The sequence below is a fragment of the Falco rusticolus genome, chromosome 12 (genome assembly GCF_015220075.1).
Source record: "Falco rusticolus isolate bFalRus1 chromosome 12, bFalRus1.pri, whole genome shotgun sequence".
Taxonomy (NCBI): domain Eukaryota; kingdom Metazoa; phylum Chordata; class Aves; order Falconiformes; family Falconidae; genus Falco; species Falco rusticolus.
Window position 1 is genome coordinate 8,781,668 of NC_051198.1, and position 23,269 is coordinate 8,804,936.

Sequence of the window (23,269 nt, forward strand, 5' to 3'; positions counted from 1 at the left end):
TGTTCTTTTACTCCTGCCATCCCAAGACATAAAGTATTGGCTTAACCTCTTGTGTATAACAAAGCATGATTCAAACATTGCTTCCCTGCAGTGTCCTTTTCTTTTGGGGCAAGAAGTCCTCAAATTAGAAATGGGGGGGGGGTGGGGGGTGGGGGAGAATTGTGCCTAACCTCACAGATCTATTAGCCCCTCAAGTAATCCATAAGGCTGTTGTTCTATCATTCTTTTCCTCTACTGAGACACATCCAAACAATCTGGACTGAACAACAAACGACTTCAGTTATCTAAGTACAAAGATCTTTCAAATGTATAAGCATACAGAAAAATGATGGGTGTATTCCAGATTTCTCTATCTCACTATTAACTTTTTATTTACAATGCAAACTCTTTGGAGAAGAGTCTTCATAAAGCCAATATTTGAAGTGTCTGAGCCTTCAACAGTAAGAACTTCAGCCCATCAGCAATTAAGATGCCAAGTGCCATGTATGCCCTCTTTCTGTTAGATAACTCTGAAAAACCCTCTCAATAAATAACCCTGGCTTTGTATTCATAGCTACTGCAAAATAGAGGACTTTGCTCTTCAATTCAGTCAGCTGTTCTTACCAACAATACCTGCCTTTCAGATACTCAGACTTCTAAGAGTCTTGAAGTCCAAGAGCTCAGCTAGGTTAAAACAGACAAGTGCTAATCCCATTTATTTCAAAACCGGTCTTAATTTCAAATAAACAAAGCCTGAGAAATCAGACTCACCTTTCTCTCACTTTGTTTCATCAGGAAAGCTACAATACACTCCTTACCTTCTTCTCTGCTGGTCTCAGGGAGATCTCAACAAAAAGCAGAGTTTGAAAGTATTTTATTGTTCATCATTTTAGAGATAAAACATGCATAGGTAACCTGGCAATGTGTCTGATAATACTCAAATCAATGAGCTAGGAAACATTATTCTGAAACTAGGTTTTAAGTTCAAAATGCTTAAGATTGTGAAGTTTTGGGGATTAGAATCTGTAAATAAGACCAGTTTAATTACGTTGCCCCACACATGCCCACACCACCACTGTTCTCCAGCCCCGCTGGCACTGGAAGGTCTTTGTTCTTCAATGCTAGGGAGGGGGACAGACAAAACAAGGTAGTCATTGTGACAAATCCCACATGCTTGAAAACCTTCTGAAGCATTTGCATTAAAGCAGTAAAAAGGACAGAAAAATAAGCTCATGTAAACAGAGGCTATATGTGGGCTTCCTGATCTCTGAGGGTTTATGCAAGATTAACTGTCAGTCTCAACCATTAACTCTTCAGTTAATGGGAACCCAGTGTTTTGCTGAAACTCAGAGCTCCTTCTGCAGCAAAGGCTGCTCCATTTTGCTGCCCACCAACACAAGGATAAAGCTCTGCACTTCAGAATCTTCCTCCCTAATATATCTCAGTTGATACATGAAAACAGCAAGATCCCCTGTTTTAAAGACCACATACCCCCTTTATTATCTCTCTCACATACAAAGCTGTGCAAAAACCACTGTAGAGGAGGCCAGAGGTAGAATGGCAAGCACAGGAGCTACTTAAAAGTCACCCAGGTCTAGTCTCTCCTTCCCATTCAAGCAAGATAGTTTCCTGTAATGACTTTCTTCAAAGAAATGAGCTCTTCCCAACTGCCTGGGCTTTCATTCCCCTCGGGAGACTCATCCACAACCTGCACTATCTCATTAGCAGTAATTCCTTAGATACTGTTTAAGCTGATCCATTATTAGCTTCGTTCCATTACTTCCACAATATTATGAAGGAGCCATAACTAAATATTTAATTCTTCTTTTCAACATTTAAGCCTTGCAAATATTTCTAGACTTGCATCTCCTAATCTATTCCGGTAGTCATAACACATAGAGTACACGTGTAGCTCAATATTTTTTGAATCAATAATTCCCATCATTTTTGTAGATCTCTTCCAACATAATTCAGATAATGAGGTTCCAGAAACAGGACTTCATAAGATATTGACCCAGGGGCTTGCTGGGGAAAGCACCAACCACCACTTCAGTGTTTGGCTTTGCAATATATTTGCAAATCAGAACTGCACTGTGATTGTAGCACACTCCAAAGTTCGAATTCATCACTTTAGGCAGAAAAACTTCAATAGATTAACCACAGAGGAAAATGGCATAGAACAAAGAAGAAAACAAGCCTCAAAGACCATGTGCTTTACAACAGGTGAGAAATTCTAGAGAAGCAAACCATCAGAGAACACTAGCATTCCCTTATTGCTTGTACCCCTAAGTTTCAGCTTGCTTCAGCACTGCTGACACCTGCTGTTGTAGAAAAGCCTAAGGAGAGTCCAACAAGTTTTTCTAGAATATCCTGACCTGCAGCATCCCAATTCCCAGCCAACTATCATCCTTGGTGTTGGCCTCTCTATTTGGCTTTACCTTTTCATTTTAGCAAAGGCCATACCGTCATCAGACCCCGCTCCTTAACACGCCTTCCCAATACTGAATTTTACGACCTCTTGCAACAAACTCTTCAGTAGAGGGGCTGTTCTGTTTTTTATTTGCAATGTTCTACTTCAACTACCAAGTAAAATAACTTTGGCGTTTTCCTTCCCCTTCATGGATGCCATTCTTACATAACCAGGCCCGAATTACTTATCTACTACTTACTACCCTTATGCCAACAAAACCTTAAAACTTAAACACCAACCATCTCCCATGCTACTATATTGATTGTAAGATTTCCATCACCTCTTACTTATTCTTGCCACTGACAAGACTTTTCTGTAAGCCCACTAGGGTCTTCTCTTTTTTTTTTTTCCTTCTCTAGTCCTTACAAGTTTGAGTCAATGCTCTGCTGCAAGCAAGTTGTCCCTCCTACTTACGTTTGCTTCAACAGCAAGTTCCCCAACTCTCAAGAGAAAGATCTCTTCCCTCAATTTTTAAATGGCCTGCTTGCAACCCTATAACACAGCTTACTACATCCCTTTCTCAAATATATGATCCAGATAGATACCAATTAGAGGAGCCTCATAATACATAGCACCTATATTTCCTAGCAAACACTGCTAGCTCAATTGCATCTTCATTCCAGAACTACAGACAGCAATAACAACAGCCATAAACTACCATCACCACTAAGACTTTGATAATCTTTGAGGGCATTTTCACATAATTACAAATGTTTATGTCACAATTTATTGTTGGTACCTGCGCTTGAAGAATACACGTTCTCACCACATTTAACAAGCAGAGGCCTCCCTAGCACTAGTCAAGCACCATCAAAACCAGGGGCCAACAGCACCTTCAGAACAGGCATACCTGTGTGTCCTACCCACCACTCCTCTCAGAGTCCTACACCTTAAACATGGGGGCCATACAACGATCATTTCATTTCACCTGTATGGAAACACGGATCAGATTCTACACTTCTTTCTCACAATTGAACAAGTACTAGATTTTTGTGCTCTCTCAGGTCCGGCAGCCTGCCTGTGTTGAGCTGGCAAGGCCAAATGAACGAAGCAGCCCACTGTTCTTAACGCCACCCTAAAACCTGGCCATACCCACCGGGTATCGCCGAGCCATTGCCAACCATAACCCACCCGCTAAGCACATCTTCAATCAGGTCAGGTAAAAGGTAGTGATTATTAAGGAGAAATGACACATTTCTTGTCATGACGATGCTCACCCCTCTGGTCCTGCCTGGACTAGTGGACCTGTTCAGAGAAGGTGTGCACGACCATATTGTAGACTACAACTCTACCTACTGTTAACTCCTTTTGAAGAGGTAAGAGAAAACAAATAGAAAATAAAACCATTTTTAATGTACCTTACAAAACCAAAAGCACTCTTAATTTCAGACTTCAAGTTCTTAGTATCAACTTGATATGATCCAAGAACTCAGTTCAGAGTTTACACATTTATGCACTGAACCAATGCTAACCACACAAGCAGCACACTGATGAAGGCCCTTGTACATACATATATGCACAGCTTACTTCCAGGGAGAGAAGTGTATCTACTCTGAACACTTTTCCAAAGAGAAGAATCTGCTGGAGGTCATTAAATGATTCAAGGTTTTGGACAAGAAATATGGCAAGGTGAAAAAGTTACATTCAGAACTGCTAGTTTATCTTGCCAGCTCAGCATCGAAGCAGATTTTTATTGGATTCAGACTCATCCACAGATAAAGGCAGAGGCAAGAGAGAAGTACACTCACTCCAGGCACACCAAAGCCTTACTTATCTTGACAGGTATTTCAGCTTATTTTTATAGTACAGAAATTATACTTGATTATAAATCAAATCACAGGCACCATTATTAAAACAGAAGTTCAAAGACTTAATGTAAGAAACAGCAAACTCAGTTCCTGATAAATGGCTTATCCTCATCGGTACTGTAGTTCAGAAAGTGACAGTACTGCAACACTTGGCCATATCAAAGCTCAGAGTTACATTTCTGCTATCATTCTTGATGCCTCTTACGAGCAACAACCAACAACCAGTGTTCAGAAACAGGCACAGCAAAAATTTCACCATGCACTTCAGAGACTGATATGATATTTCACTGTGGGTGTCCTTGCTTGTAATCCCTCCATCTGTTCTCACTCTACCTGAGTTACACTGATGCTGTACACATTTTGTCAAAATGCCCTATCTTTACAAATTCATGAAAATGAAAAATATACACAGTAACTGACGTTTTAGACACAGCAATTCATCATGAGATACCAATTCATTCCCCTTTTCCCTGCAATGGAAACTCTGTAATACATTCTCCATGTGTCTCTTCCCTTCTCAAATCTAGAAAGCACGGATAGTTAATTATAACTTTCATACCCCGAGTAAACTCCTACCTAAATCACTTGTAAACATTTGGAATGGAAATTAAGACTTCAGCTGGCTCTTCACTGTTTACTTGTTTATCTCTTTTTGCTGCCACAAAGACACTATTAGTCACATGTCCCTTGTAAAATGAAACAGCTTATTTTATATCTCTGTCCTTTGCATTGCTATAGTAATTTGAGCTGTTGAAAACTTTGCTACTGATACCGAGGCTTGGATTGTGCAAGCAGTTATTAGAGATAATATAATGTTGGTCCTACATTTCCCAAGGTAGTCTGACAACAGCTCCGCATGTTAGACTTACAAGCATAACTGAAAGGTGTAATAATGTAAAATCAAGAGGGCCAGTCTTACACCTAATGAATAATCGTGCATAATGTATTTGTGGATTAAAGTATTGGTATCGCATAGCTTTTAATCCAAGCAAATTCCTGAGTCACAGAACAGTCTTCTCTAAGCAAGAAAACCTATTTTCTCTGTCTCCCCACTATCAAACATAAAAGCTGTTCATTTTGATGCGACAATTGTGATTGACTGTATAACCACATAGAGCACTATAGCCACTGACATGCATTTCTGCCTTCCCCATCAGTCACTTCTGTTTAGAAAACAAATCTAAGGAGTGTGTACATGCAGGTAGGGCTAAAAACCTAATCATTTAAAATTAAATCATATTGGAATTTCTATTTCATTGTATTGGAAATAAGAACAAAGCTGTGGGAAAGTCTACACGGCTCATCTAAACAAACATTTAAAAACACCGAGAGCACTGGATAAGCACAGCGAAGAAGAACTTACTGCAGTGCAAACCCATATTCTGATGTTAGCTGCATCTTCCACAGGTAAGGACAGCATATGACCATTGTTTGGTTTGTTCAAGCAGTTAAGTACAATGATTAGTTTATGCAAATGCGAGAAACAGATTACAAAAGTTAAAAATCAGAAGCAGCTTGTTTTCCTCTATTACTCCATGAAGTAAAAGCTAAACAGAACAGAGCTATCAGGTGTAAGAAATTGAGGTGCACAAGAATTAGTGATAGTATCTGAAAGGATCAAGTTGATATTTCCTTTATTAAACATCAAAACATTTTTTCATATTTAGCATATTTTAGATGGTTTAACTGACAAAAAAGTATAAAAGTGGTTTCCCTGGACACTAACTGAAAATTCTTGTTTTCCTGCAGAGAAAGTGTAACATAAAATGGAAGAAAAGATTACCCCCTCATTCTTCTTAAAAGACTCTGAACATAAAGCAATGTATTTATTTGAACTGCGCAGATGCAGTGCATGATACAAAACAGAGAGCTAGAATTAGATGAGGCTTAACAGGATCCCAAATATCTCACACTGTACAGAAGACAGTGACTAGTAACTAGTAACCGAAAATCATCAGTTCAGCAGGTGAACAGAAAAGTGCCTCAAAGCCAATTACGCTTCTCTATAACCCCATATTTTTGCCCAGTAAACAGCCAATCTGAGGAACGACAGAATCTTGATGAGAAACTGCATTTTCTGGGGCCAGATATGGGATTCTCCAGTCAAGTCCTCCAAATTATAAGACAATGAATGAATGTTTCTAGTGACCATTTTGGAAAATGAACTTTAGAAATAATAGTGACCAAAACCATTAACTTGCCAGAGCAAAATACATCAACCACCCAACCTCACCTCGCTGCAGATTTCTACTCGATAAAGAAAACCTAGTCTTCTGCCAGCTGGCAGGTTTTTAGCCACTCTGCAGAAACATTAAAATACAAGCACAGACTGAAAGGTTGTCCCTGCAATTCAGTACTGAATGAGGCAAACCAAAGGACAGACGGCGACTCACCAAGTAACTGAACTTTCTAAGTTCACACTCACAACTGATTTCAAAGTAGTAACTGCAAAGCCCTAGGGCATCATTTTTGTTATGTTATCCAGTGTTATAGTCAAAAACCTCTAGTGTAATCTCTGTGTAACACAATTTGGGATGTTAACTACTTTAAGAAGAATGGTGAAGGACTTTAACAACAGCACTGAAATAAATAAATTCCAGGTCAAGTGAGAAAACAAGACAACTGGAAATAAATCATAGCAGGAGGAGGGAAAAAAAAAAAAAACCCCACACTGAAGTTTGTCATCTAAGCCATGGAACAGCAAGTAATCCTTAAACAACAACCTCCTATCACATGATTCATTCCAAGATCTGTGTTCATGACTTATTACACAATTAGCAGTGCTATGATACCACACAGCGCAACTGCTCCATAATGCAGTAGTCTTACCAATAACCATTCATTAACTCTGTCTTCTCTAATTAAAAATGACTCATGAAATAAGCTGCATTATATGATTAAGCTTTGAACAAACCAAAGCAAATTTAGAGACACAAAATTAAATTTAACTCTATACAGTATCAGGTTAAAGATTTTGAAAATAAGTGCTGCACAATGAACACTCAACTGGAAAGTTCCTTTGAACAGGCAGAAAGACCCTTCCTCTGCAAAACCCTGCAGTCACTCATATAGGGGAAGGGAGCACAGCTGAGAGAAGACACAAGGGAAACTGACGTAAGCAAGACACGATTACTACTCCTAGCCAAGGGTTCACCATACCTTCACTATTGCAACAGGAAAAGCTATTGGATCTCTGGTTTACAATATATAGCACAAGAGTCCAGTACTATCTGAAGCAAAGGAGCACCATCGACCCCAGCACTGCTCCCAGGCTGCAGTACCACGTGCCACGCTGAACAGCAACCATGCTGAAAAAATCAAGACTTAGAAGCAACATCCCACAACACTGAACCCAGCTTCCCAGTAATGTTTCATAAACGTCAAGCACCATCCCGCAAACAGCAAGGTTTCGGCAACTTGAAATGGAAGGCTCTTCACACTTCATTTATTCCCATAGTCAGATGCCTACTGGTTTTCAGAATAAGTTTATTCACAGCCTGCCCACTGCCACTCAGTACACAGTGTCAAAGACTATTTTCCCGGCTTGCTGCTTTGATCACACCAAGCCTCTGTCTGCTCTGGTCTTTTTCATGGATCATGAACAATTTTCTGGATATGCTCTGATCCAGCCCCATCCAAGTTATCCTCCCACATGCAATACAGATGCCAGGCCTACAGTCACTGTCTGTGATATTCTTTCACAATACTTGCAAACTTCCACTCAAACTTTTATCAATTGCCATTTCCACTGCCTATCACAATTAACTGCCCTTTTCTCTTCTGCCGTACGCTTTCCATTTCCCTGTCTCTTTCGTCTCTTCGCAGATCATGGGTCTAGTCCACAAACAAAACTTCTTTGCTACCAAACCATTACAAACAACAAGTCTTAGCAATACTTTAAAGATCTATGCTACCTGCTGTCAGAAAGATTTGAAGGAAGTGTATATATAGAATAATTATATATATATAAAATAATATATATAAATTTTCTAAGGACCATATGCTGAAACTTAAGGGAGGGAGCAGGAGAAAAGCAGGAGGGCTGACAAAATGATTCACCAAGCCTGGCCTCTAACCACTCTGCTCCATCAAACGGCCTAAACTACTTGAAACTAAGCAGCAGTATTTCCCCCTTCCTACCTTCATCAATTTCATTGCCATAAGGTCTGGTTTACCCCCAGTGAAAGTGACAAGATACTGACCAACTTTCAGAACCTGGCAAGTTTTGTTTTGTAAATACCTGAACGGATCAAGTGAAAGGAATGGTGAGAGCCTGGCTGGCTGCCCATGCCCCTGAAACACTTTCCTTTTTAATTGGCAACATCATTCCAGAACAAGGGAAGAAGAGCAAGCACTGCCAGTAGAGTCTGATCATCTTCTACAAACGGTTCTCAAATTATATCAGTCAAAATTAACTCTGTTGTGCATATGACAGACTTATTTCACCAAAGAAATGTATGTATTTTCTAGACACCTCTCAGGAAGGCAGTAATAAACTCCTGTCAACACAGTAAACGAGGCAGACTGCCTCTTCTATACTTTGAGCTTAAGTAGCCTACTAGTAACCTCTACTCTAAGGGCTCCTCCACAAAAGCTGGTGCTACAAACGAACTAGACACTAATCCCTTGCAAGCAGGTAGAAGGAGTTTCAGTTACTAGACGAAGGGGCTTTATCCCACGCTTTAGAAGCCTGGTCGTACACCCCTGGCAGGCCCTTGCCTCTCGGCAGTTTCCTATCTTCGCCAACGTGGCCTTTCCGTCGTTATAAAAGGATGGGGCAGCCCAGTGCCTGAGACCATGGGCAGCCCAGCGCCCCAGCACAGGCCCCGCACTTCCAGCACAACGGGGGAGCTCCTTCCCAGCCTGCCGGGCGGCGAAGCGCTCCCAGCAGCCGCTCAGCCCAGCGCCAAGCAACCCCTGAAGTCCCCGGCAGGGCTCCCCTCAGCCCCCAGGGCCGCACGGCTGTCACCGCCGCCGCACGGGTGGCACACGGCGCTTCCCGCACCGGCGGCGGCTGCACCCGGGGTCGCGCAGCCCCTCACTCACCTGCGGTTCATGGGCCGCACTCGCACGGCCACCTTCACCGACGCCATGGCTCATCCCCGCCGGCCCACTCGGGCCCGCACCTGCTCCAGCCGCCGCCGGTCCGGCCTGGCCCCGCCCGGCCAGGCCCCCGCCGCTGACCCGCGCCCCGCCCGCCGGGGCCGAGCGCAGGCCGCCGGCCGGCCTAGGCCATGTCGCTATGGCAACCGCCGCCCGCCCCCCGCAGCGCCCTGCCCCAGCAGGAGGCTACGGGGGCGGCGCACGGACAAACAGCGTCGTAAGGCGTTGCTGCTCCCGGCGGCGCCACCCCGCCCTCCGCCGCGGCGGGGTGGGGGAGGAAGAGGAAGAGGAAAGGGAAGGGGAAGGGGAAGGCGGGGGGGGGCTTCGGGGGAGGGGTACGGGGCAGGGACAGTTACCGTGGGCGGGCAGGGGCTTCTCCGCAGGGCCGTCCCCCGCCGTATCTATACTTTTTTTTTTTTTTACAATTTTTTTGGGTGGGTAGGTGTATAGCCTATATAGATATATTTATGGGGAGCTGTATATGCCTATATATACGCATATACACACACCCCTGTAAATATGTATCTCCCCATTTTATATAGAGAGAGATAAAGAGTTGTAGATAGAGGTTTCTATATATATACGCATATATATATAACCCTATATACACGCCATATATAACTTGCCCTATATATATACACACACCTGTATATATACACACCCCTATACATATACACCTATGTAGACCTATATATGGGGGAAGAGATGTCTACATAGATATGTATGTCCACATGTATCTATAGGTATCGATATATATCTAATATTTCTATTATATTCTTTTCTTCTTGGTTCTATGTACCTGTATGTACATACACACATATGTATGTGTTTAAGAGAAGGTGCCAAACCAGAGCTGTGCGCCCAGGCCCCGCCGCACTCTGCTGGGCACCACCGGCGCTGGGCTGGCACCGCAGGGCTGGTTAAGCACTGAGCATCACAGCCCAAAAATAATATTTATGTATATAATGTAATAAATCTGGGTTATTATTTTTTTATTGCTTATAATAGGGCACACAGCAGCCCTCCCAACAGGCATCAACACTGACTCTGTCCTTTGCATCTAACAAGAAAAAGCTGATTATAGCCAGCTTGGGGAAAAGTGGAAGGAAAGGAGGGTAAATGCAAATGTACGTTAAGGTGCCACGTGTGATGGGGAGCTGTGCCCTCACCTGCATTTGCAGAAATTCCAGCCTGGGCACCCATGTGGGATGCCGGGGGCATCGCAAGGCTGAGCAGTGCAGGCGGCAGGGGTGAGCCCCTGGCCCAGGGGACCCATCCTGCACAGGGGGCTGGAGCCCTCGCACCAAACCTGCACAACGCCGGCAGCAGGGCTCCCATGGGGAACACCACCATCTCCACGGCCTTGGGGACAGTCAGCAGAGAAGCAGCTGGAGCCTGGACCAGCCTGAGGCAGGACCCCTATAATGTAATGAGAGACCCTAATGAGGTCTCGGGAACAGCCGCAGTACCAGTGCCACGGGAGGGGACAGCCGCTCCACTGGCACCGGCAGGGCACGTCCTCCCCGGGGAAGCAGCCAGCCGCAGCAGGACATCTGGCTCATAAGGAATAACTGTGAAGAATACAAGGTAAAAAAAGCAGGACAAGTAATACTATCGTAAATAATAAGTATTTTTGGTTGTTTGGAGTTGTCAGTGCCCAAAAACTACACCCAGGATGGAAACACTATTTAAAATGCAGTAGAAACATAGTTGCATTCAAGTCATTAAGGTGTTACTGGCTTGATGGGCCAAAAAACCCCAGTTGCCAAGACACAGAAGAGGGTCTGAGACCCAAGTACCTCATCTTTAGCAGTGACTCGTACTGACAACTTACTGTCTCCAAAAAGGGGAAGGAGTGAGGAAGGGGAGGTGACAGTAAGAACATCAGCTGATGAGCAATTAGCATCAGGGGTAACCAGGATCGTGTAGAGGAATGAGATGACCTGTGGAAAGGAGGAGCACAGAGGAGGGGAAGTGAGAGCCTGAAGGACCCCGTGTTTACAGCCCAGCAGTGTAGGGGAAGCACTAGGAGGAGGGTCAGAGGAACACAGCCAGGACAGGAGAGATTTTGAGGGTGACTGACTGCTGGAGGTGGTCAAAGGGGATGGGGAAGGCATGGAAACAGCTGAAAAGCAGGGCCAAAAGAGATGCCGTGTTGTTGAGAGAGGATGAAGAAAGAAGCCAGAACAGTGATGTCCCCGGCAATGTATCAGATCAGCTGAGAGATGAGGTGGCATTCAGAGAGAGAGGTCAGGTCCACGGGGTAGTTTTAATAGCAAAAGAGAAACTATCATGTGTTCAATTTACTCAAGAAACAGAAAAGGAGGGATGAGAACAAGAGGGGTCTAAAGTCATTGGTGCAGCAGCTTAGAAGTGAAGAAGGGAGGAAGAAATGTACAGCTGGTAATAAGAAAGCAGGAGAAAGGAACGAGAGAGAGAGAGAGAGAGAGAAAGAGAGGAGCACATTGCTGGAGACCCAGGAGACTTTCAACAGCCAGATGGGACCTCTGGCCTGAAAGGCAGAGATTAAAAACAGTTTTGAAGGTTTGGAGATGGAAAAGAAAGTAGTGAATTCATAATGTGGATTTTTCCTGAGGTTTTCAGCAGTGAAAGGACAAACACGGCGGAAAGATGCAAGGAGGGAGCTGGGGTTTGTGGTGCTGAGACAAACCCCAAGGGCAAGAAAAGAGTCAGGACAAGTTTCAGCACCAGCATCAGAGAACCGCGAACTGGAGGTCACAGGAGCACTAAAAAAGAAGGGAAGGGATCAGCTGTGCAGTGCCAGAGAGGTGTTACAATGGGAGAAAAAAGAACTGAGGCACTGGGAAATCACATAAGGAGCAATATTTGCTTAAAGATCAGCCAAGGACCGGGTCACCCTGGTGCACGTGGGAGCTGACACTGCAGCAGCCAACACGCAGCAGGGGTTCCCCCGCCAACGTATCGGGCAAATTGACTGAAGTATATTGAAAGCTTTATAAAAGGATCTGGGAAACACTTGGCAAGCTGCCAGGGAATAGCACAAAGACATTAGAAAGATAAGAATAAGCTAAAAAGTGTGTAAGAAAAAACCAGACATGTACATGCATGCATAATAGGAGAAAAGAATAAAAAGCAGTGGTAAAAAATACAATAAAATGTTTCAGCACCAGTTAGGGGTCCTAGAAAAGTCATCCAATATGTAGCTTAACTTGTAGAGCATCTACCAACTCCTCTCAGACAGTCATGCTTCCCCCCTCTCCGATTAGCAAAGCTATTGAAAAAATACATGTTTCAGTAAGTACATCTGCAGACACTGTGTTTTGAGACATCTGGCCATCAGGGGATACAGTGAGCTTCTCCACCTGCGCAGATCCTGTCACAAAATGGAAAACACTTTTCCACTTCCATACTGAGTGCCCACTGTGGATGGGAGCTGGACCAGCTCACGCAACCACAGCGTGCCTGGCATGAAGCAGCAAAACATCTCCAGGCCCTCCCATCCTCCTGCAATTCTCACTGCCTTGCTATTCCAGAAATTTCTTCCCTTCACCAGGACACGAATGCTGCAGACAGTCTATGGCAGGTAAAGATAGATCTGTTTTAATCCAGCAGCATTGATGAACATTTGCCCATCGGCTGTAACCAGCATTGAGTGCTTGGGTGGTTGCACTGCGACCCAGCAGCAGCGTAAGAGGGGCTGACTCCTCTAAGGTTGTCAAATTATAGCCAGGAAAGTGGAATAAATTGGTCCTCTCAGCAAAATTAAGCAGAACTTAGTTCAATATTGCTCGAGTTAAACACATTCAGTATAAGCACTATTTGCGGGGCTTTAATGTACATCCATAGGCAGCACAGGTTTGCTCCTGTGACCCATTTCTGTCTCGGTGTACCTCTCTCTTCTGCTCCTTGGTTCAGCAATGAGTTAATACCTTGCTTGAAACTCTCATCGGTTCAGTCTGCCACATTAAATTATTACACACCACATGGGACGTCTCCTGCAATTTCAGTACGGAACAAGCAAGTTTTACAAGAGGATGACCCAGGAGGAAGGCTGCTTTCTTAGGGCTGCATCCTGTAGTTAATCTGCTCAGTGGATATTTGAAGGATTGAGGCTGTAGGAAAGTCACTCTGTTCTTAGCCTGGCTTCTACAAAACTTGCCAGAAAGGGATATTTGGGGGACTTTTTTGCATAGGTCACAGTTTGTAGACATCAACCTTAAAAAAGCAAATATTAAGGTATGTAAATATACATACCCACACCAAGCACCTCGACCTCCTTTCCTTAAAAATGTGGTGGGAAACAGAGCTGTCAGTTTCTAAATAATAAATATTTAACACTCAGAAACACTGGCAAAGTTTGCAATCCCAAATCCAAACCAATCCCAAAGCACACTCACTCACAAATACTCCCCTGCTCCTTTGGTATAAGCATCTTTAATAAACACATGCTTCAGATATGGTTAACGAAGCATTTCCAAGGTTCTTCCTTGCCTGATCACAAACAGCCTCTCTGCTACCCTTCACTCAGAGTTGGGAAAGCCAGTTCCACCCACGGTAGAAATGACCCTCTGACTCAGGGGTGGGATCTCAAGCTCCTGCAAGTCTCCAGCCTTCTGGCAAGGAGACAAGCAGCACTGCACCTGACTGCCTCCTGACCACCATCTTCTGCACTTCCTTCTTGCTCCTAATTGGCCTCTTGCAATGGACCTGCTAGTCCAGGAACACCTTCAGGCACATACCATCATTTCCTGGACTTGCAAAACAGGTCCCAAGCCCAGAAGATGACAGGCTGGACCTTACTAATAACGAGTGGTGCAAAGTCTTTTATTCAGGCCCTTCCGATGCATGATGCATGCCTCCCCATGACAATGGCCAGCTGCCTTTCCTTGTGTTCATATGCAAATAGCCTGGAAGGGCAGGAATGTAATGACTCGGCCAATAGTTACATCTTACCTGCTATAATCCTCTTTTCCCATTGCGGTTTAAAATACATTTCTGAGAAGGAGACATCAACCAGGACTTCTACCTGAGCATGCTGAGATACCCTTCCAGATGGCAGACAACAGAGGGAACTGAAGGATGGGCATCTCCCTGTTCCATTGGACTTACTGTTGGGCCACAGCTTGTCATCAGCCCCAGTTCAATTTGCTGATTAGCAAATCAGCATTTGCTAATTTGATGCAGAAAGCTCAATACTTATTGCTAAACAGGTTAAGAGGGTCCTCCATGGCCAATGTTTGGGAGAAGGTACTATCTCGTCACAGAACAATCCATCAGGAAAGTTATCCTTTCCACTCCTGGGAATCCTTTGGGGAAAACACTTGCTCAGCATCATCCACCAGCCTGCTTTTTTTGGGTTTTTCACACCTGACATGCCACGCAGAGTCAGATGTTATTTCTGCTGTCCCCAATGAGATGTGCTGTGAAGTACTTTATCTCAGGCAGGGGAATCATCCTCCTCCTCAGGCTGCTCTGATTTTCCAATCTGTCATAATCATGAGGAATAAACAGCATTGCCCATTCCCAGAAGCACACAAACACAGTCCTTTTAATCCATACACACAGTTTGCTTTCCTGAACTCATCCCCAAGCCAAGTTTCGGGTCTATATTCATACCCACTTTGCACAAAACACGTCTGTACATCTCTGGTTTGAACCCACACGTGTATTCAGATGGAGAAGCTTGCTGTGGCTAACTTCTCGAGGTGATGGGTGCCCCTCTGCTAGCCCCAGCGAGGGCCAGGGCTTCACTACAGCTTCCCAATGGAAGGTCCAAAATGGAGCCACCTGATGGCTGAAAAATAAAGAATGTCACCGTATTAAGAATTAAACCAAGTGCTGCGTGATTCCACACTAAACAAGGATAATTATCCAATTTCCAGCAGGTCTCAGCATGCAGTTTCAAGTAAATAAGCATCAAGCTGTCAGCTTGAAATTCTCGTCGGGAGCTGTGCAGTTTCAGTGAGCTACCACCGATGCCGGGTTCTGGTATTTTCCCCTTTCCTCCTTTTGCTTTTCAATGAAATGCCGTGGACGTCAAGCCAGTCCACCCGCCAGGGTGCTGCTGGCAGCCCAGGGTCAGAGTAATGAACCTGGGGCAGCCCAGGAGGGTCACCTAGAGCTGGCACTGCCAGCACCATCCTCAGCAGTGGCTCAGGAAGAGCAGCAGCAGCAATTGCAGAAGACATGGCAGGACCTAGTGCCTTTGGCAGCTGTGGCAGCAACCACTGCTGTGCCAGGCTGTGTGCCAGCCCTCTACTTGCAACAATTTGGGAAACAAGATTAAACTAAATGGTAGTGGGTCCATTTCCCCAGCATCTTTGTCATCTGCATCCAGCCCTCTTGTTGACCTTCACAGTTATAATGATAATAATATAAACCATACATGACCACTCCTCACACGTTTGGCAGAGGGACCATCAGCAGCTCATCCGGCAGCTGCATATCACGGTCACAGAACACTGCCCATTTTTCCAGGTGCATCCCTTCCTGGAGAGCTCTGTGCTCATCATAAACATTTGCAGGCTGCATCATGAGAGGCTGGTACAGGAGATAGCAGCCTGTTTCCAGTGCACACAGCACGTGTGCAGGGATCCTCCAAACTCCTGGCCAGAGGATACCGGGAGATGGCTAGCTGGGTAGAAGGGTGTCCTCACTGGCACCCCCTTACACAGACCTTCCGCTGAGCCACAAGGCAGGGTGTAAAGGGTTTACAGCCATAGTGGCTCTTGCACTGGGATGGGGAAGCAAACACAGCTCCTTGCCCTGCCACGGAGAGACCCGAGAAGCTGCCACAGTGCAGCTGTGGCAGGATGGGGAAACACCAAATCCCACACTGAAAGCTTCTTGTGGTCTGCTGCACCACACAAAAGAAGAAAGAGTTTGTAAATAGCTTTTCAATTTGAACATCTGGGGGAATTAATCAAGCAAAGATTCAAACTGCTCGGTGCGCATCATTGTTTTCAAGTTGCTGTGTTAGGCTTGATCCAGAACTGGACCAGAACAGCTTCAGCCAAAGCTTAGTTAGAACTGAACCACAAAGTAATTAGCCTGACTCTGATGCTTTGATCTACTGCTGATTGCTTAAGTCTTCTTTGAGCTGATTTTCCTTTTGCTGCGCGTTCTACTTCCATTTAGTTTCAAAGCATTTTAAGTATACTTCACATGGGAATAAGCAAATAAGGTATATAACAACAGAGAAATGAATGTACTTTTCATATTTGTACATATATTCTATAGCAGATGACTTTCTCCTTTGACACACAATTGTCACCTTGAACTCTAACCATGAAAACACAGCCACTTAATTTCTATTTTAAAGTATTAATGGGAGATGGCTTTGCGTAATAGAAGTTTGCCCTACACAGAAACTTCTCTTATTACAAAGAGCACTCATGAGTTTCGCAGAGTATGCTCTAGCATTTTAAATGTGTTGTTGGCTTCTTAGAAAAGAGGTTGGTTTTGTCCCCTCTCCTGCTTCACTTTTGGTTAAGGAGCTTGACAAAGAAAAGTATGGTAGAGAGAAGTGGAAATGAAGAATAAGTGGTTGCAGTTGACATTTAATTTCTGCACAGTTGGAAAGAGAAACGAGATTGTCTATTGTTCAACTCATTATTTTTCCCAACCATCCAAGAACAGCAATTTGTTGTTTCTTTATTAAATATAATAGGGAGATGTTCTGATAATTTTTCCTTACTGAGTTCTTATTATTTACAATTCATAGACAGTGGCAGTCTCTGAGCTGTCTCATTTGCTCTGTTTTCTGGTGTATCATTCAATTAACACAGAGGGAATCTGTTATGTCCAAAACATAATATGACAGGGCTTGATAAACAAGCAAGCCACAGAAAGATCTAATAACGTTTAATGAATTATCACAGTGCCATGTTTGGAGATGTTCTCTTGGCAGCACCCTGGGATTTACACAACACATCAACATGTCACTACTTGGGATCAAGAATAGCCATATATTTCAAGTCTATGTCAGGGCCAAGCTCTTGGGTCTGCCAGTGTAGTTTTATCCACGGGAAATGCCTTGCATACAGCACTGCCATTTACTCCTGGCTTTTAAAAACACAGGCAGTGTGTTCCCCCTTACTCCTCACTCCAGGACCCCTTTTATTGCCTTTATGGACGTCAAAGATGGAGGAGGTTTGGGGCTTCAAAGTCTCTTCCAGAGAAGTGTCTTCCAGACTTTCCAGTGAGACATGAGATTAAACACCCACGTGTTGGCATCTGGCATCCCCAGCCACGCTGCACCTCAACAAGCCACAGTGCAGCAGGGACCAGAGCTTAGCAGCATGAATCGCTTCTTCACTTTGCATCCAGAGAAGCAAAATAGATGATGCTGATGACAACAATCCTCATCAAGCAAGAGATGATGGCTGTGAAGGGGCATCTGTCTGGCATGTTAAACTCAGAAGCTCAGCTATGGTTGCTGTCAGGCTATCTGGGTTTACAGCAGGAAAGCATCCTTCAGGCATCCACCTTGGAGGACATCAGGCTGCTGCGTGAAAGAAATTACAACACAGGAGAGGCTTTCCTGGAGGCCAGAGGAGGTTTGGCTGATGCCATATGGAAAAGGAATAATAATCAACCTTTCTTTCTGTATTTCCAGTGTTATTTCTGTGTCTTCTTGTGACAGAAAGTCCCTTTTCCTTTGCTGAGAGAGGTTCAGGGTGGGAATTAGTGACTTATTTACGCTGTGGGTTTAGAGTATCTGATAAAGAATGACTACTTGAGGCTGGAAACTGGATACAATACAGTTAATAAATACAGATAAATACAAAAAGCATTGCTGTGTGCATTTTACACTCAGTTTGTTACCTGATTTTTAGAAGTTACTGGATTTCCACTGGAAATGAAGGTTAGTGTTATGGCCAGGCTCAAAAAAAAAAAAAAAAGAAGAAGAACCTGGGAAAATATAAATTGACAGAAAGCCAAAGGTAAAACACTGGAAATCATTGTGAAATCTTATACTGACTTCAGTGCATTTTGATTGATATCTACAGGGAAAAGTATACAAATATATTCTTGGAATAATGTTCCCTGGGAAAACAGAGGATTTGTATAAGCCAAATTTGGAGAGAAATAAAGAGATTACTCTGAGTTAGTACAGAGCACGTTTATATCCTAATACACTGCTTCTACATAATATCTTGTTGTATTTAACATTAAGATTAGGATCAGTGGAAAAACAGAGTGGAGTATGGGTCAGCTGCCTTAATAAGGCTTTAACTGTAATCCCCAAGGAAAGAGATGGTGTAGGTCTGAGCTGCTGAATATGCATAAGAAAATTATTTTAGGAAGTACTTGAAAGGTGGGGCACCGATCTTGAAAGGATCTACAGATTCGTCTCAACTGGAATGAAATATTTAGGCAGTCTGGAAAGACATTTTCATGCTACTCATGAAAATAAACATAACCTGCTTTCTAATCAGGCTAGTAAGCCAAGTCTACCACCCAGCGTGCCAGCATGCTAGTCCTGCTGCGAATTTCAAGGGGCAAAAGAGATGGGGAGAGAAGAAATAGCAAACAGAAGCAAGGGTGTGATAAAGAGATTGCTGCCTGGGGCTGGGGAGGGCAGGCGGGCTCCTGCTTAAGAAAAGAGCGCATAGGAAGCATCGATGCAAGAGAATAACCGACTGATGAATACAAGCTGTGTTTCTGCACATGGTGGACAAGGGAGGATTCATCCCATCAGGGGAATGTCACAAGAAGTGCACTGCTTACATCCATCCCTGCAGTTCCTGCCTATCCCCTGGAAGTCTATTGAAAAGACTCCACTTTTGTTGTCCAAAAGATAAAGTAAGATTAATCATTGGCTTCAAAGGCCAGTTTTGCCTGAATAAGGAGTAAGAACTGCAGGACTTGGCCTCTTGTGAAAGGCAGCTGGATGCATAGAGTTGGTGTGCTCTCCAAAATAGTCACCAGTGTTGCTCCAGCTGAAGAGCAGCCTCCATGGAGAGGGCAGCCCTTCACGGTGTGCTACAGTACCAAGCTCGTGAAGCACCCTCCCAAACATGGCCCTTAGCAGATGGCTTTAGATGGTTCCCTTCATTCAGTGGCACAAAATATACTATCCATGAGCAGAAAAGGGATGTTCAGACAAGGCCACTGAACAGCCCACCCAGAAAAAGCCCGGATTTGGGAAATGGTGGATCTTTTTAAAAGCGTTTGGGAGAGAATTTAGCAAGAAACGAAACACCATCAGAAAGAGTTTTTTCTTCCAAGTTGCCAGTGTTACCTGGTCCTAGTTCCTTTCAGAAATAACCCTTACTAATAAGAAATGACTCATTTATTATTAAGTAATCTTTCAACTTGCAACATTGTTTCTTTTTTATTAACAGCTGCAAAGGGCATTAGGCAATGCTTGCTACAATTTACACTCAAATCAAGCCAAGCAAAGTATTTTAATAAAACTATACCTTGTCATTCTGAATTCATTGTCTTTCTTCAGTGAGATAAAATTAGATTAGGATCACACAAACCAGAACAAGAAATAAAGGTTTTATGTGTCAGTCACTGCATATAGAGGATGTATTTAACATGGATGAAAAGCACGCATGTCCCAAACAAGGGCATATCCTATTCTCCCTCTAGCATCCATTGCTTCTCCTTAAAAAAAACCTTGGCATGGAGATAAATCATACCATGCTGGAAAAGAAAGAATAGCAAAGAAGACCTGAAACAGCTTTTCACTTCAAGTGTCTACTCTTCTACTTAGCAATGTCTCACTAGCAGATCTAATGTTGCTGGTCAAAGGCAGAACACTGAGATCTTGCACATCCTCCTGCAAGAGCTACCAGCACAATCATCCATTTTAAAACCACAGTCGAAATGATTTTGTTGGAGAGGGGCCAGCTGCCTTTCAGTTGCTAGATTACTGATCCAGCAAAAAAGCACAAAACCCATTTCTAATCTGCCATATAATGATTACCTTAAAAAGTCGCTGCTCTTCACTGAGTTCAAAATAGAAGAAACTAAGATATGAATGCATTTTTGCTAAGCATTTCAACTGATGTGGTTTCCTATATTTGATATGAGGTATAGCCAGTATTATAATTATTTAAAGTAACATTGCTTTCTTATTGGCAAAATGTTGTGCATATAAATACAAAAACCACTAATACAGTATTTTGCTGATACTTGACGACATTAAAAAACTGATAGCATTTATGTTGGCTGTGAGAAGCATCATTGCTGCTATAATGATGATGGCATATTTAGAAAATTTACGTGGAATATTGTTGTACACATACTTTCAGCTTATAAGCATTGCCAGAGAGAATTTATGTTTCTCCTCCTTGCCTTGGGATAAATATGGTAATATTATTATTGGCAGTAACAATTTATTTTGCTATATAAAATGTCTGGAGGGTCCACTCAAGCCAGAAAGCCCATGGTAGGAGATAGGCTGCAGTGTAGCTCCATCCATGCCAGGAATCTGCAGCCTCAAGAGGGAAGATAGGTAAAAGAGCATGGGAAGAAAGAAGGGAAAGGAGATATACACAGGGTCACACAAGAAGTTGATGAGCACCTAAGAACAGAGGGTTTATGAACAAAGGTTTTGTGAACCATATGCTCAAAGCCCAACACCTGGGTCATATGGACTTGATGGAAAGGGCACAGGCAGAGCTCAGTGTATATCATGTTAGAAAAATCAAGGAATAGCTCCCTGCCATCTCCCTATCTAATCCTTCCACTGCTTAAAAAGAAGCAAAAGACTAACAATACAATGTTGTGCATGTGTTTTATCTCATATACCTGCCCAATCTGGCATGCCACAGAAATGGGCCCTGCCTCTAAACAAAACCCAAGCTGCTCGTGTATGAAATTGAGTCTAGTAAATCAATAAAGTCCTGAAATCTGAATCACTGCAATTTTAAGGTGTATTTACCATTCAAAAGCTGAAATGAAACACTTTGTAACAGTTTAGTCAGAAGACGTGTTGCTAATCCCAGGCAGAAAAGCAGCAGTGATCAGTGTGTTCCTGCAGACTGATAGCAAATGAGAAGCCCTGGACAGTGAAGGTTCTTGAAAGCTAAATATGGATCACAGTATTCAGCCATTACGTTTGTCATGTCGCCCTAAATCATCTGTCAACTAACAGAATCCCAAAAGATGTCCCTTTGACGTAGTGACATATCTTGCTTGGTCACTCCATCACAGACACATTCCAGGTGTCCAGCCACCACCAAGCCAGTGCAAAGTCTGTGTTCATCTCGCTGAGGAAAGGCATCTTCCTAAAGGCAGGGCAGTAGGCACTCACCATTACAAAGAAGCAGCCTGTATCCATTACACCCATTTCACAGGGCCGTAGGTCTTCCACGGAACCATCTCACTTTGCACTTTCTTCCTGAATCTGTTTAGAGGAGGCCTCTACCACAAAGGCAAACGCAGTGCTTTGGGGCTCTCCTTTGTTCTGTTTTGTCCTCTCACAGAAGCTCCCCTCCAATGAATAAGCTCTGCTCCTTTAATCTCCCCATTTTCACATCCCATCATCTGGAAAGGTCGAAACGACAGGCTTGTTTACCAAGGCTCCTTCCTTCAGAAGCTGGGTAATACCTTTGACAAGATTGTTTTTGCTTCTCTCAAGAGATATTTACCAGAGGTTAGTGCACTTTTTTCCTTTGGAGACGATTGCTGTCAGCACTGGAAGAGCTTCCCAAGACTGCTGAAAGGAAATAGCGTATCAGAGTATCTAATTTCCAAAGCGATGGTACAAAACAGCCTCTCCGCACGCAACCCCAGAGCGGCGCTCAGGAGTTCTGCATGCCTTTCCATCATGGGAAGTTTTGAGTGTTATTATCAATCTAAAAATTTCTCAATAAGTGCTATGTGAATAATTAAGAACAAGATACAGGTTTGCTGTTTTCAGGATGATTGCTTCAGTTGAAGACTGAAGTCTTCAACTGGCAGTCCAGCTATCAGAAGACGAGCAACCTTTCTAGGGTGATGGGCACTGTTCACAGCAAAGGCACATGCAGCTGCTGCTGATGCCTATGTCCTTACCCCCCGGGTTGTTTCGGCTGAGCTATACTTTCCACTGAGTAGTTATACAGCACATATGGAGTCATTTTAGAAGAGCCATACACACAAAGACTGCTTTTCTTGAAGATTAAAGAAGGACTACAAGCAGGCTCGGACTTTGATTATAATCAGCACTCCAACTTGCAAGAAGTCTCCTTTATGAGAGTCCAGAAAAGCTCAATGGCATTACAATTTTCCTCACCATTTCATGGGGGTTTTCCCTGCCTTGGAAATTTCAGCCTAATTACAAGCAATCAGTTAAGAGTACAAAAACAGCTGTTGCTATTTTCTCAACTTCTCTGAAGCTTTTGCTATAGTTCACTATATTCCTGTTACACACATTTGAACAAATTATTCTGAAGGAGTGGTAAAAATCAAAGAAGCAGAATCATAAAACTACAAGATTTCATTACCCTACTAGGAACTGATGCTAATGCCTTGAAAGTCAGCAGAACAACAGAGAGTGTCCAGTACAGGAATCCATTAAAAAACTCTACCATTTTATGAATGCACAAATATGAACCTTATGTCTTTCCCACTGAGCAAACACTACAAAATACCACACACAAGAAACCAAAATAAAAGCCTTCAAATTCAGGTAGAATCCTGCCCACTGCATCCCCACCCTTGGGACTTACTAAAGGTCTTGTCTTAATTCTGCTCACAGGGATGCCTAGCTAGAAAAGTCCCATCTTAATTTACCAAGTTCTTTCTTTACCTCTTGCAGTAAAAATATAAGCATTCCTCTGCTTATTAACTAACGACAACACTCGATGGTCCCTGATCTCTTTACCTAAAAAGCAAACAGCACAAATACTTTATGCACGAGTATAGTATCCTGTAAAACTGGATTCTACACGGTAGAGGAGGTTTTTCAGAGCTCTAATGTAATGCT

At 43.4% G+C, this 23,269-nt stretch overlaps 1 protein-coding gene and 1 long non-coding RNA gene across 7 annotated transcripts in view; one reads left to right on the forward strand and one right to left on the reverse strand.

The window, feature by feature from the left end:
- KIF16B (kinesin family member 16B) overlaps positions 1-9,465 on the reverse strand; it is a 142,559-nt gene extending 133,094 nt beyond the window's left edge. For 2 of the 6 annotated variants that reach the window (XM_037405678.1, XM_037405677.1), the window contains exon 1: positions 9,304-9,457. In XM_037405678.1, coding sequence (XP_037261575.1) covers positions 9,304-9,350 — 47 coding nt within the window. In that variant the 5' untranslated portion in view covers positions 9,351-9,457. Of the gene's footprint in view, positions 1-9,303 lie in introns of all 6 variants that reach the window. The other 4 variants (XM_037405676.1, XM_037405680.1, XM_037405675.1 and 1 more) reach the window with 4 other exon arrangements.
- LOC119156175 lies at positions 5,177-12,384 on the forward strand. The gene is made up of 3 exons (XR_005106991.1): positions 5,177-5,257; positions 11,280-11,283; positions 12,374-12,384. It is a non-coding gene; the product is annotated as an uncharacterized LOC119156175 (long non-coding RNA).
- Positions 12,385-23,269: the final 10,885 nt, after the last annotated feature.